Genomic DNA, 15813 nt, shown 5'->3' with positions numbered 1-15813 from the left:
AGGTTTTAGGAACCCAACTTCTTGCCCTGAGTTCCCCTGATTGTTAAAGATTGTGATCTTTCTTTCAAGACAAATTTCTCACCAACAGACCATATAAAACTCCAAGATAGAGATTTTCTCAATATTTTCTGTTTCACATCATATAATACATGCAAACATTTTGACTGACAAAAGAGAAAATAAGCGTGATTAAGGTGGTGATGGGATATTCAGATGGGTTTGGGTAATTTCAGTTTCGCTCATACCAAATTCATGCATAAAGCTTTGAATTTATATAAGAAAATATGTAAATTTAGTGTGTATGCCATGTGGATCAGAGTCTTAGCTTTTACTACGTCCTAAATTTTAATTCAACGATCTATGTGCTTTTCTGGAATCCATAGAAGTAAAATATTCTGTGAGCACAAGGTGGTTTTGATATGCTGGCAGACTGCTTTGGTGCTTAAACAAATTATTCTACAAATAAATACAAAGCTGAATTAGGGATTTAACTTAGTTAATTAAAAAAAAAAAAAAAAATACTGAAAAGAAACCTGAAAAAAATATACAAATTTCCTTCATTATTTCCCTGTCTGGAAGTAGCTGGATCTGGAGAGAAGAGAGAGAAGGTGGCAAGAAGGCTTAATGTAGGAACATAAGAATATATAAGTATATTTCAGCATACATCTTTTCTAGTGAAGGTCATTTTAGCAACTGGAAGGTTGTACTTTTCACTCTACTCTTCACATTATTTAGCTGCACACATAACAAAAGTAGTATAAATCTATGGGCTGGGTCAGAAAAATAAGCTGATATTGAATTTCCATTCTATTTGAATTTCTTTGTTTTATACCTTTGGATTAGGGACCATATAGTTTTACATTAAAATGAGATTTTTCTTTTCCTAAATTTCAGGAAATAATACACTGGACATGATTCAAGTTTTTATCTAACACACATACTTGACCACAACAGCTATGGCACTGAGAGCAGTGAGAGTATATTTTTCATTTCTATTGATAAATATTAAATTTAAGTCTCTTCCAAACTCCCTGAAAATCTTGACTGTCTCTTAATGTAGTAATGTAATTTACACAGGGACTAAAATCTTAAACTGTTCAGATGAACTAACTACTCACGTACAAGAAAAGAGTAAGACTAAAGTTTCAAAAAAAAATTTATTGAGAAATAAAAAAGTAAAATAACAAAAGGCATAGTTAATATTATTACAATTAATATACATATTTATACCTTACGTATATTCTATTTATATGTATACAGTCTTTATAAATGCTGCATTTCCATACTATTGTCAAACAAATGAAGAGATATTCTCCATGCATTTATGAAAGGAAGCAGAGGGGAAGATATATTATTTCTCCCCTATTGCTAAATAAGCATGAAAAGTTTTATCTAAAAGTAGACAAGGATTCCTCAGGCCAAACACTTGTTATCCTCCAGGTCTGGAACAAATGTTTCCCAACAGAAGGACTCCTGTGCTATGCTGATCTACACTGCCCTGCAAAGCAGCACAAGGATATCAGAATTCTGTATTAAATGATAACATTTGATGAAGGATCTGTACCTCCCCCTGCAGTACAGATTAAAAAAATGCTTGAATTATATGAACAACTCTGATTTGTTTAGGGATAAAGTAAATTTGAAACAATTTCAATTATCATTTGTCCATAAACAGAAAAAATTGTGCTGTGTTTCACACAGATGCACTAGAAACTTTGTAGGTGGTGCAATACTGAAAATTTTCAGCATTTTGTAGATTTAAAAAAATCTCCTAGAAACTTAATGACAAATATTACCTCTTGCTTGACTGGATTCGGTGAAGCAGACTGTTACTTAGTTTTCATCATGAAAGACAAAGCAAACTGCTAGATGAGTAAGAAATTCTCCCTATTGCTCTGGCAAAATGCATACTGCTATCATGGGATGATTGCAACAAATGTTGCTTTTGCAACTGATTCTGCTCCAAGATCCAGTACACACAAGACAGTTAAGTGCGATATGATCAATCCTGGCTAAAAGTACTGATCTCACCAGTTTGGTCCTGTGCAAAGTGTATTAAAATCTTTATTGACACCTGATGATTTCAGCAAATCTTAGCTGTGAACTGGAAAAAATAAATTAGAAATATCTTCCACAAAATGCAGGGAATTTTTAAAGCTTCCTGATGAAAATTCTGGAAGTATCTTTTCCTGAGAAGAATGTTTATATACTCATTTGTAAAGTACCCCAGTTTTTGAGAGCTAAACACAGCACAAGAGATAATGACTTAAATGTCTAACCTATTCTTTGTTGGGATAAATGATTTTAAGTAACGTCTCTGTATTTTCTCTGAATTAACTGAATCTGAAACTCTTCCTTTCACGACAGGAATTTTGTGAAGAGATGAAGAAATAAGCAGGAGAAAATGTCAGGAAACAGGAAAAACGTTATGGATATTTACCTTAATACCCACAATCACCATCATCCACAGAATAGCCAGAATTTAAAGCTTACTATATTTCTCAGAAAATATATATAAATTTTAAAGTTTTGAACAATTAATGCTCTATTATATTTGTAGCTGCTTTATAACTATTGAAGATTTAGTATTTTTGAGACCAAAACTACAAGGAAATATAGAAAATCCGAAAAATCTACTGTGGCAAAAATTAATTGTAAAATTCCCAGTGCCTGACTTTAATAAATGAACAACATGCAGAGCCCTAGCAGATTAATTAGACCATTTAAATGAAAGTATATATACTTGTATATTTTTTGAGAGCAGACTGGTTTTGCACACACATTGGATTTTGTATGTTAACAAGCATCTGATCAGTAGGTTATTTAGTATTTCTTTGACTCTTGCTGTCTTATGCTGTACCAAATGAAAAAATCTCACAGAAATCAAAGTTAAGAGTTGTAAGGTAACTTGCAAAAGTGCTAACGGTTAAGTCATCTTTTCCTTCTTCATGATAATAAACAAACACCGTCAACATGAGAGCACAACAAGACCTTTGTGGTTATTTCTAAGCCTACCACAAAGTCATGGACTGTTGATGTTGCTGATGTTCAGTGCTACAGAACACAGTGGCATCACTGTTGGGTTGGAACTAGATGATCTTTAAGGTCCCTTCAAACCCAAGACATCCTAAGGCTCTAATGTACTGGAGAGAAAATATATATATATATTTTAAAGGTCAAAGACACATCATACACTTAGTTCCTTTAAAAAAAAAAAAAATACTTTCTCACACTGATGAAGTAAATGCATTTTTGCCTATTTTCTTGTTCTTTCAAGGCCTACATTTTTTCCTTTGTGTTTATAATAAATAAAACAAATAAAATATTTTAGAGTGTTTCTAAATGATAACTCAAAAGTCTATAGCCCCTTGAAAGTGATCACAGAATCACTGAATAGCTGAGGTTGGCAGGGACCTCTGGAGGTCACCTGGTTCAGCCTCCTTGCTCAAGCAGGGACACCTAGACCTCATCCAAGAGGATTTTGTGTATGTCCAAAGAGGGAGACTCCACAGTGTGTCTGAGAAACCAATCCCAGTGCTCAGTCACCCACACAGTAAAGAAATGCTTCGTGAGGGAAGAAAAGAGGGAACCTCCTGTGCCCATTGTGCTCTTGTCCTGGCACTGGGCACCACTAAAAACTGTTGCTCTCTTCTCTTTGCACCCTCCCTTCAGGTACTTAGAGACACTGATGAGATCGTCCCCGAGTCTCCTATTCTCTATGCTATGCTGTCCCAGTGATAATTTTCCCCAGCACAAGAAGGACATGGATCTATAGAACAAGTCTAGAGAAGGGACACAAAGGTGATCAGGGGGCTAGAGCAACTCTTCTGTGAAGAAAAGCTGAGAGAATTGGGAATGTCCAGTCAGCCTAAAAAAGAGAAGACTCTGGGGAGACCTCATTACAGCCTTCCAGTACCTGAAGGGAGCCTACAGGAGAGCTGGAGAGGGACTCCTTGTAAGGCACTGTAGTGATAGAACAAGGAGTAATGGTCTTAAACTAAAAGAGGATAGATTTAGACTAGATATAAGGAATGAATTCTTCACTATGAAGGTGGTAAGGCACTGGCACAGGCTGCCCAAAGAAGCTGCAGATGCCCCATCCCTGGCAGTGCTCAAGGCCAGGTTGGATGGGGCTTTGGGCAACCTGGCAGGTGGGAGGTCTCCCTGCCCTTGACAGGGGGGTTGGAATTACATGATCTTTAAGGTCCCTTCCAACCCAAACCATTCCGTGATTCTGTGATTCGATGATCACAGTAACATGCTTTAACTTTTGATTAGCCCTGAAGAAGGCAAGCAGTTGGACTAGATGATCTCTGAGGGTACCTCCCAACTGAACTATTCCATTCTATTATTTTAAAGTTGTGCGTGTGTTTGTAGGCATGCTGCCTTAAATAATGGACTGCTTGTGAGTGTCCATGAGAAAGACAAAAATGTTACAAAGAAAGACAAGCCTGCTATAGTCATTTTGAAATGCAGATGGCTCCGTGGGCTAACAAGGCCTTTGCATATATATACTTTTAACTGACTTCTCTTTTTTGAACTGTGATGTATGGAGCAATTATTTCATCTCAACAAGGAAACTGCAAATGTCAAGGGCTCCTCCAACCTATACTGTGACAATGAATTACTGAAGAAATAACGTTTTTTGCTACTTCACCGAGGAAAGACATTTGGTGACCTTTTGCTGCTTTATAGCAATAATGAGTTTTCTACAAAACTCTGTCTTTCTTTTATGTTATTAAAATAAAAGCATTTGAGGAATAGCCATGACCTTAACCTTGGAAGAATTAATAGAATACTGATCTTGAAGAAACAGCTGAGGCCTGAGACACTATAACCTCCTAATGTCATGTTGATGAGGCATAAGTCTGTGCCGCAGACAAACTCATACAATGAAGTTCACCTGCCTTAATTCACTTACTTGAACACTGCGCACGTACAGATTCAAACTCATCTATTATCCCTCCTAATTTCAGTTTTCTCATGGCAATGCTTTAATCCAAATAAAATATTTTTATGAGAAAATCATGCTCAGTCTCTTACCTTTCAAAATGTGCACCCTTCTAAACTTAATTCCAACAGTAGTAAGCATATTAAAATATTTTTGGTCTTGTTTAAAAGTATTCTTCACCTCGATCCTTACAACTGATTAAGATTATATCTTTTTTTTAAAAAAAAAAAAAAACACTAGACAAAGAATTGAGTAAAATCCAGAATTACTAATGGCAGCAAAAAATCCCTACACACATCACCAGAGTGAAGCATTTATCCACATTATTACATTCTTATAAAATTACACAATTAAAAAAAATATTATTGTAAATAATATCAAACTGATTAATACAGCCTACGAGATCAAACATCACAAAATGAGAGATGGTAAAACGAAGTGCTTGACTTTCACTTTCCTTAGAAAAATATGAAAAAATACTATTTTTTCAACACTTTTTTTTTTTTCCTTTTTTTTTTCCCCCCCCAGAAAACAGATTTAAGCTGAATGGAATAGTATTTATGAATGACTGAAAACATCAAAGGTCATGCTGAGATGGTGTTCTATGTGAAACACACAAAATCCATTTATCTTACTGTAAGATAGCAATGGTCATGATAAAGAAAATTGAACAGAGTCTGTAATCTGACTCTAACATCCTGTGCACAATTAAAACTTTACAGATTTCCAGCTCAGAGATATTTCATTTGAAAAATGCAATCCATTTATATCAAGAGCTACATAATGTAGCTATTGTTATGTTCAAGTAGGTATAGGATATAATGAAGCATAAAAAAGTAGCAGTAACAAGGGATTTCTGAATTCCAGTCATGGTACTGGCATTGGACACTTTATAAAGTAACTTACAATTACTAAATTCTAAAAGAGATTATCTACATCCCAAAGAAAACATGGGGATAAGCATGAGATTCACCAAAAGTGCAATAACCTTACACTTAGGATTGAATACTATGATGGATGGCTCACATTCAGATGCAGGAGAGCCAAAGCAATGCATAACCATAGACCAAGCTTACCAAGCTATATCCCCACAAAAGCTACATCCCCAGGAACTTCAGATAGCCAATAGCCAAATGCTACCTGTCTCTGATCTGAACAGCAGCAGAGCTGCTGGCCTCCCATCAGGGAGTGGAGCTGAGTTCTATCCAAAACTGTCAGACCAGCATGAAAGCACCACGTGAAGTGGTTGAGTGCCATGCACAGCTCCAAGGTCACTTATTGGCAACTCCTGCCTTATGCATATACATGGGGTCATTTGAATTTATGATTTACTTGTAATGAAAAGATGACAGATTCCAGATGGTCAGCACACGGACTATTTAATTTTGCAGAGAGATGGAAATTCAGAGAAGCAAACAATGTATCTTTTTCCCCATTATTGATCACTTTCCCATTCCAGCTGTCATGATGTGAGCTCAGTCATGTAACGGTACCAGTAGCTTTTCTTCGCATTTTGATTCTCCAGGAATGGATTCTGGGTCTTAGCCTGGCACAGACTTGGAGCACTTGTATACTTTTCACAGCCCAAAGAGCACATGCAGGCATACATACCTATGCCTATTGTATACTCCAGCTGCTACTGAATAACTCCATTACAAGGGATTTTCTTATTATTTTTTTTCAGTAATTCTAAAGCAGCTAGATCGTCAGTAATAAAACTGGGGAAGAAATCACTTCAGGCCTGCTAAGTCCTACGAATCATCTTTCACCTGGGCACAATAAGTAATAAATGGGGCCTAAAGGAGCCTAGAATGTCTATTCCTTAATCAAGATGAATCATTTTGGTATATGTATGGATATAATATATAATGCTGTAGCCATTATAATGCTATTTTAATGCCCATGAATGATACATCAGTCCCAGAAACAAAACGGTTTCTCTATTGCAATAAATCATATGTTCATTCGGCACAGAGCAGATTTAGTCCCTTATAAGCAATCATTTATTTTGGCAATTAATAGTGCAATATATGAGGTAATGCCTTTTTTCAAATGTCAAGGAGAGCAACATAAAGTCTTATTTGCATTGAGAAAATTAATCAAAGCTTGGAGAAAAATCACAAAATGTTTTTACAAGTTCTCTGTCTTGGATGTCTGCCTCTATGAATAGGTATCTTCAAAATAAATTAACTACAATTAGTAGCATACAGTTTTATTATACCTTTGAAGTTTTAGTTTATGGTTAAGCCTGGAATTTTAAATGAAGGCAAAGTTTTTTCAGCCTGAAACAGCCCCACCCAACAACATATTTATTTTGAATACATCTTCAAAATTTAAAGAAATTCAGATTATTTTTTTAAGTGATTCTACTTGTCAGCTTCAAGATTTTGTACAATTCACTAAATTAATTTATAAATTTAGCAAGTCAGATTAAAAAATAATACAGTATGTACTGACAGATTCTGATTAACAACTCTGAAATAAAGGGTACATTTTCTTTCACCATGTCATTTAGCTCTGATTCTCAAAATAAAATTGCCTTCTGTGGGATATCAAGTTTCAATACTGCTTCAAGACAGACCATCTAGCAACAACGGTGTGGTCAGAAATATGTTTGGTTTAGCAGTTAGGGGAATTTAGATTTAAATCCAGTTGGTTTTTAATTTAGCTGAATCACCAAAACTTGATGAAATGCCATAAGACTGTCTAAAAGAAAGCAGATCTTTCACAATGGAAGAGCTGACGTCACCCTTACAGCTGCCAAGCCATCAACAATTTGGCCTTTTTTTCTTTAAAGACAAAGTCACAAAAATGAGGCAAAACTCTTTTTTTTCCTTCCAACAAATGTAAATCAGGTTTTGATTTTTGCAACTTTTCAGTTACTTTACACATCTTATTTGAGCTTTCTTAACCTGTACATTACAGAGAAAATGATACTGTTTCAGCATGATTCTAGTTTTCTGTTTTTAATTTTCTTAATTTCATACCAACCTCTTAACAGTGACTGTTTCAGACAGAAATCTGGAAGACTGTAGGTCTTTCATACCAATGACCTGCTTTGATAGAATTGCACATTCTATAATAAGTTACAAGCCTACACTGAGACCAAGTGATTGAGACATGTATTCATCATTAAAAATTAATTAATTAATTAATCAAGAGGAGATGAAGAAAGAACCAGAGAAAAGGACAAAAACAGTGGCTTTTATCAAGCAGAGAAAAGAGCAATTGCCTGGAGGAGCCCAGGTCCATCTCCATCTGCTGAGCTCACCAGACTGGTTTAGCATAGCCAGGTCCAACCAGAGGGTGCGGCCCACACGCTTTCCCCCTGGGGCTCTGGCTCCAGGAGCAGTCAGCCAGCACTAGTAGGGTTGGATCTCCCTCTGCCTCTCCACTTCCAACTGCACAGCCATCCTCACCCCCACCTTGCTCTGGCATCCATCAGGAGCTTCAGTGAGCCAGCTCAACCCAGCTGAGAGAACAAAACCATCTGTTCCCCACCCCAGGTTAGCAAGTTAAATCAGTCTGTAGAGGCACCTGACAAGTACCAGAAGAGATACAAATCAAGCATCAGGATCATGTGGCTGGGAAAGAGGAAGGGAGAAAGTGAAGTGTTTCCCCAACAGAAACTTGCTGAATCACTTCATCTGTTATTATGAAACAGAAAGCTCAGTTTAATTTCAGTGCCACCAACAGAATCAGTCTCACCTGTCCCTGGAAATTCCTTCTTGCCCCTTCCCTTGTGCCAAAATGAGCATTTGATTATATATACAAGAAAAAAAAAGAAAAAAAGAAAAATGGTTAGTAAAATCTGTATCAGTGTCGTGATTTGGTTCATACATAGTATGGCTATATGGGTGGTTTTGGTGATCCAAGAGAGAAGAGGACTAATAGGCAACCATGGGAGGCAAGATTTCCACTTTGGTAGGCAGCATCAACGTACGCTAACTTAAGCTTCATGAAACTACTGCCTCTGGCTGAGGTTCCCCGGTGGCCTGAGCTGATCTAGTGGCCATGTCCTGTGGCCACTGCCTCCATCTACCACCAACCACACACTCCCATCTGCTCCTAGTCATACAGCTACAGGGGAAGTTGATTCAGCTGGCTGGTTTGGTGCAAATCTTTCCTCCTCTGCCACCCCACCCATGCCCTAAGACAGTTGGAAGGTTGATCTGGCAGAAGACTCATCTTGTTGCCATGTGATTTCCAGATCCAGAACAAGGGAAGCTGGAAAGGATGGAATAAAGAGAGAGACATGCTTTCCATTTTGGCAATGAATCACCATCACACTGGCCTCACTGCAAAGACCGCAACACCCTCATACCCTACCAGTACTAGTTTTTGGAGATTCCACCCCAGTTTTTTCACTCCACCTCCTGTTAAAACACCAGTTTTTAAGGTCCACATTGTAAAACAGATCAGTTCAGAGAGAAGAGATTATATTTTAACCCTGATCATTCCACTGGGCTGCCACAGGTCAGATGTAGCCTGAAGGCAAAGTCTGCAGTCAGGAACAGAAACTCTTTTAACACTGAGGATGACAAATGAGAAATTACAGTCTAAAACACTGCAATATGTTTTAGACCACTCCAGAGGTTTATATTTGAATGAAAAAAGTCTGTCCTCAGAGACAGAAGGTGATTACTTGAAAGAAACAGTAAAATAAGACCTGTCAGCATTGTTTTGTAAAATGGAACTGCAGACAAACTAGATTACAGGGTTTTGTTTCTCATGTTGTTTAATATTAACAACAGGAGTGAAGTACAGTACTATGATACGAGACTACTTTAGGGTTATTTAGGACACAAGCTCCTGGAAAAAAGATAAGATACTGATCAGTAGATTCATCAGAGCTGCTACAGCAACTATGGCTGATGGCAAGATGTTCGGAACCAGCACCCAGCCTAAGAATTTGAGAAGCTGTATGATACTACTCCATGAGTGGTACACTCACAGGTCAAGGTTAGTTCTAACAGACCACAGCAGCAAAGATTTAATTAGCTCTGTAATTAAGATAGTATTCCCAAACTTAAATTTAATATTCAGTTGAATACCTTGTTGTAACACTTGAGTTAACAGTAAATTAATTGTCTTCTGCACAAATTCTTCCCTGAAAAAATGCTTGTTTTGGCATTAAAAATCTGAACAGAATAAAATTCATTTTTCACATTTCAGTCAAAAAATCTATGAATTACACGAGACATCCCATGATTCATGCTACTAAAATATACATACTATCAGCTTATTTGGAGATGAAGATAGATAAATCCTTTACATAATATATACTGAAAGAATGCACACATTACATGCAAAAGCAGTCAAGGATTCAGGAGCACTGAACATGCAATGAGCACAATAGAACAATAACTTAGTTCCCTACGTGTGCATAACTACAGCAATAATCAGAACTCTCTTGATTATCCCCAACATCCTGAAATCTTTTTGATTATGTTTATTAGTAACTTGAGATTTAAATTCCTCTTCCACAGTACTCTGCAGGCCCAAAGGTTTAGCTAGTCTGTATCTTCTAGTCATTATTTTACTTTCTACTTCAATTTCTACAAAAATAAATAAATAAATAAAATATTAGCATTATGTAAATACTTCATCTGATGCAAGAACCAGAAGGGTGATCTAGGTGAAATGATATTTTAAGTGGACTTGAACAAGGGCAATGTGGGCACAAGAAGGCCAAAGACTACTGTCGTAATACTCTGCATAGGAAGTGAGAAAGAACCGAGCAAAACAAACTTGCATACATGTTAGCACTGTAGGCAAAAGAATATTTTGATCTCAAAAATGTTAGGGCAAGGAAATAACAAACAGTAAAGGAAAGAGCAACACTCAGGAATGACACACATTTTATCGCCTTGGTGATAAGACTATGTATGTGCAATTAATTTTACAATGCTTTTTAAAAACATGCAGAGAGCCATATTGCCAAAAGTATGAAAGATCTACCTATATATGTCGACCTTTCAGTCTCCCTCATCGATCCATAATAGAGATGCCAATATCATTACTCTGGATCTTGATTCTCAACTAGTTAACCAATTTGTACAAATAAACCCCAGACATTTTAAGAAGAAATAGGCTGAGTTACATGCATATAGTTATTCCTAACAACTCAGATTTCAACTTAGTTATTTTAATCCTTGTATGACAAAGCATAATTTCATATCCTAGTCAAAAACTGAATCAAGAACATCATGATTCACCCTACAAAGCACAAAACTATTCCTAATTCCAGTTAATAAATTGAGCACATTGTAACAATTCAAGTACAAGAAAAGATGGATTCTTTTCCCCCAGCACTGAACTATAAATTGGTATGTTCTGTTACAATACAAACTGTATGTTAATAAAAAGAATGGTGATGTGAAAAAGTAAAGTTTTATATATGTTTTGTCATGTATAACAGGGATGTATTTTGTCAAATGTATCAGTAATACAATTATGTACATTCATATTTTTTAAGAATGGTATTGTAAAATTAAAATTAGGAAAAATGTAATGGATACTAATTTAGAGGTAATTTCTGCCTGTTCGTGACCAAAAGTGCTATGAAGGGAGAAGATGAAATAGGTGGCACAAAGCATCTTGCCAAAGTTAAAGACCTTCACTGAGAAGAAAAAGGAAAACCATATATGTTGCATAAGGACTTGCAGGTAAAGATTTAGATTTTTGGTTTTCATTACTATAGTTTCAAATGTATATAAAAATAATAGGAGCTTACAAGTACATATACCACTCCCCACATTCATGATGGTCAAAAGTCACATCTTCTCCAGAATAAAATTTCCCTTACTACACCTTCTGCCCACCTGCCCAGTTCCCTGCCCAAATCCCACACAACACACATGCACACATAGAGCAAGGACACACTAGACATAGTGTACAGTAAAGAATCATCATGGTATGGCTTCATGTAAACAATCCATGGATGTATTTCCTCAGCTTAGACTCCTGAAAGCTTCCTCTTTTCACCCCCCCTCTATTTAAACCAGGAAGTTGGCTATTCAAATGCCTCAGCTGTGCTCAATAATAGCAGCTCCCACATGGAAAAGATGGTCTCTGAAGTATGTTTCAGAATACCACATCAGGGCATAACATTGTACAGGAATGCTACAACTCTTTGAGGATTCTTTGAAGGGAAGTTGTTGTAGCTACGCCTTAATTCCATCAGTATATAGGAATTATCTGCAGGCAGTGTTGTACTGCCAACATTAGATGTGCACAATGTTGATCCTTCTCAGAAAAACACCACAGAACCAGATGTGCATTGCAGAAGGAACACCTTACCACTTTCCTTCCTGTTAACACAACACAACTTGTATCTGTCGTGCAAGTAACAGATCAGTGTCTGCACTGTACCACTAATTCCTATGCCTGGATTTACTTCTTAATTTAATGAAATACAGAAATGCTATAAAAACAGTAGAAAGGATCTTCTCCAATGTCATGCATGAAAAAATCTTTGCTTGAAAAGTTTGTAGTCCTTAGCAAACTAATAATGTTGAATCATAAAACAGACAGTTTTTAAAGAGCCATGGAATTAGCAAAGTTAAGCTCTAATTCATGTGACTATGGCACTAAAGATCCAACTTGTATGATTATGGAACAAAAGCAATCACAAAGCTTGGAACTCCTAATATTCTCACAAACTCAGGTTTTCCATTTGCAAGGTCAATAGTATAATCATACTGATTAAACATACCAAGATACGCCAGGCTGAGCAGCTCATTGGGAGCTACCTGCCAACCTAGAACACTGAAGACAGGATTTGGCGGTTAGTTTTGGCTGTGTGCCTCCCCACGCACCTCAGGCACATGGCTGCTCCTCAACAATTCCATGTCCCAAAGAACTTTATTCATTACTCAGCAGTGCTTCAGAGCTCTGCAGAATGAGAAGTGTGCATTGGTCATAATTCAGTAAGGATTTACAGTACCTAGGGGGTGATGTTTCAGTATTTTAAAGCTAAACTCTTCATCTAAAAGTAGAAGGCATCCTACTTTATTTTGTTTCATCTAGAAGGCAATACTTTACTTAGGAAAAACAAGAAGCATTAGCAAGATAAACTGTACATTTAACAAGTCTTTACCAGTAGCATACTCACATGGGTAATCATCCACAAACATGGGGTCAATGTTATGAAGCAGTTCGACTCTGGGGGAAGGTCTTCCTTCACTAGGAGAAATTTCAAAAGGAAACATTAATTTCCTTCTACAGCTCATTAGGATTCTGCAAGTTTTTTGTTTGTTTGTTTGTTTTTGTTGTTTTTTTTGTTTTGTTTTGTTTTTGTGTGTGTGTGTGTGGTGTGGTTTTTTTTTGACATCCTAATATAGAACTCATATCCATAAAGTAATTGCTAACAACTTTTGTTTACTGGGATTATTCACAATTTTACAGAGCACAGAGCTGGTCTTACCATAATAAAAAAAAGATTAAAAAAAAAAAAAAAAAAAAAAAAGAGTTTCATTGTTACTAACTTTAAAAATCAAATTCAGCAGCGTTAAGTCGGCATCTTAGACTTGTCCTGCTCTCTGCATACCTAAACAAGAATATCACCCTAGAGTGCTGAAAGCATTTTGGCTGGCTGCCTCAAAAAACATTATGGGAATTGGCTACCCCTCAAAAAAAACAAATAGTAATAATAATAATAAAAAAGCTATTTCTTTTGCAGTGATGTCACAAAGATTATTCAGATACCTTGAATCACCTTCTTTAAAAAAATCATCTGTCTTTCTATTGATTACACAGGGGGGGTACAGAATCAGTCTCCTAACTTATCAATAAACTTTCTGAATTAAATAAATCCCAGTACTAAAAGAAAGACAGTAAAATAAATTCATTCCTTATAAAGGGCAACGTGTAAAAGAAAGAACATTGACTCCATCATGACAAAACAATATTGTATTATTTAACAGTTAATTTAAACATACAATTTCAGAAACTTCCAAATAATTTATATTGTTCTCTTCTAGTTAAAGATCTTCATTGTAATACTCTAAAAAAGTCAGCCTAGGCCACTAAATCACTTAGCATTAAGAATAAAACCAGCTAACATAAAACTTAATAGACATCTAGTAGAAACCAAAAATGGCTGTTATTTTAGTATATAATTTTTGAAGAATTACTTTAGAATTAAACAATATTTACACATAATTTATAAGTTTCAATATTAACTGATTAAAATTAATATTAATCAGAATCAGAATCTTGTTGGAATGTATTTCTGGATTCTCTGGATTTTATACATTCTGATTAAATATAAAATTAATAAGAAGGATCAGATGAAAGATTAAAATTATTTAGATCATACAACCTTGCAATTAATACAAAGTACAATAATTAACCTATAGGTTAATTGGCAGTCACACTCCTAACTAACCACTAGGAATGGTCACACTCCATAGTTTGGAGTGTGCCCAGCCTTAACAAAATCTAATACTGCCTCTAGATGGTCCATATACAGCTATGGTCAAATTTGCCTTTTCCCATGTGTTAATATGTAACAATAACATGAACCAATTAGACACGCTAAAGTAGGATGTGAATTTAAAGTATGCAAGTGAATCTGTAGTGACAGCTTGGACACATACTCATCTTTCTATCCAATTTTTCCAGTATTCTAACTAAGGAAGTCAAACACTAGAACTATGCTAAGTAGTCTAGATGTAGTAGTCTACATCTTCCACCAGTGTAATCTACAGAACAAAAAAGTACCTTATTTTAAGAATGTACTTCTCCTATTTATACATCCAATATTCACACACCATGAGATTAGGCCTTAAAAAGTCAGAACTGAGAATATTGACACTACTAGAGCCAACTATTATTATTATCATATCACTACAGGTAGTTTCCTTTTATGGCTCTTAATCTGTAGGTTGGATGCTGTACAGTAAATGTGGCTATGAATGTTATTGCATAGCAGGTAGAACAAAAGATAAAAATTATACCTGAATTCATTTAAAGTTTCATGTTGCAGTGGTCATTTATGGGCCACATTTATGTGGTTTTATTTATTTATTTATTTATTTATTTATTTATTTATTTTATTTATTTATTTTCTGGGGCAGAATATTAATATTAGTAACTTGGTAACACCATTTACATATAGTCATGAGATATACTCCCTAAGGCTTATGGTTTTACCACAATAAGCTCCATAGTACTATTAACTGGTAATGAACTGCTTGTTCAGTTTTGGTGTTATTTCCATAATTCTGTTGCACACAAAAATTGAGGTTTATAATCACTATATATTATTCACAATACAATAGCCAGAGAGAAGAAGGCAGCACTGCACATTAAAGAAAGTGGCTGGCTGATAAAAAGGACATCAGGAAGGCAGAAAAAAAGTCCTGAAGAAAACAAGTAGAGAATTCAACTTTGCAGCAGAGTTCCCTTTCTCTATGCCTAAACTCTGTCCTAGTTCCCATTTATGGAGCTCCACAGCTGACTTTAGTTTCCCCTGATGCCCTGCCAAAGATATTATGCATCAGGAATATATTCTAGCTGATGCAACTAGAACAAGAAAGTAGTAAGATTCTGTAGGATACCTTACCTTTCTATTTTAGCAGTTTTCAGTGTAACCATATCTAGTTTATGCTGAGAATGTCAGTCTATGTTCTGCTTTTTAAAAAAATGCAGAAAGATCTATTACTCTTTAGTGAACTTGCACAAACATCTACATGTGGTCTTTCACTTTTATTGTTGTTAAATAGGCAGAAGGCTTCCTTGGGAAGGAAGACAAGGTTTTTCAGGGTAAATATGTTTACCTTCCACAGTGTCACTCAGCAAAAGTATTTGTGATACCTTCTATTTCTCTAGGTCGTATCTGTATACGCTTTTCTAAA

At 35.8% G+C, this 15813-nt stretch overlaps 1 protein-coding gene across 1 annotated transcript in view; it reads right to left on the bottom strand.

Moving 5' to 3' along the window:
- ARSB (arylsulfatase B) overlaps positions 1 to 15813 on the bottom strand; it is a 70470-nt gene that overhangs the window by 13276 nt on the left and 41381 nt on the right. The window contains exon 6 of the mRNA XM_035309207.1: positions 13068 to 13138. Coding sequence (XP_035165098.1) covers positions 13068 to 13138 — 71 coding nt within the window. The remainder of the gene's footprint in view (positions 1 to 13067; positions 13139 to 15813) is intronic.

The sequence above is a fragment of the Oxyura jamaicensis genome, chromosome Z, assembly GCF_011077185.1.
Source record: "Oxyura jamaicensis isolate SHBP4307 breed ruddy duck chromosome Z, BPBGC_Ojam_1.0, whole genome shotgun sequence".
NCBI classification, from domain to species: Eukaryota; Metazoa; Chordata; class Aves; order Anseriformes; family Anatidae; genus Oxyura; species Oxyura jamaicensis.
Note: the sequence above shows the minus strand (reverse complement) of the source record. Positions and strands in the feature narration are given on the sequence as shown.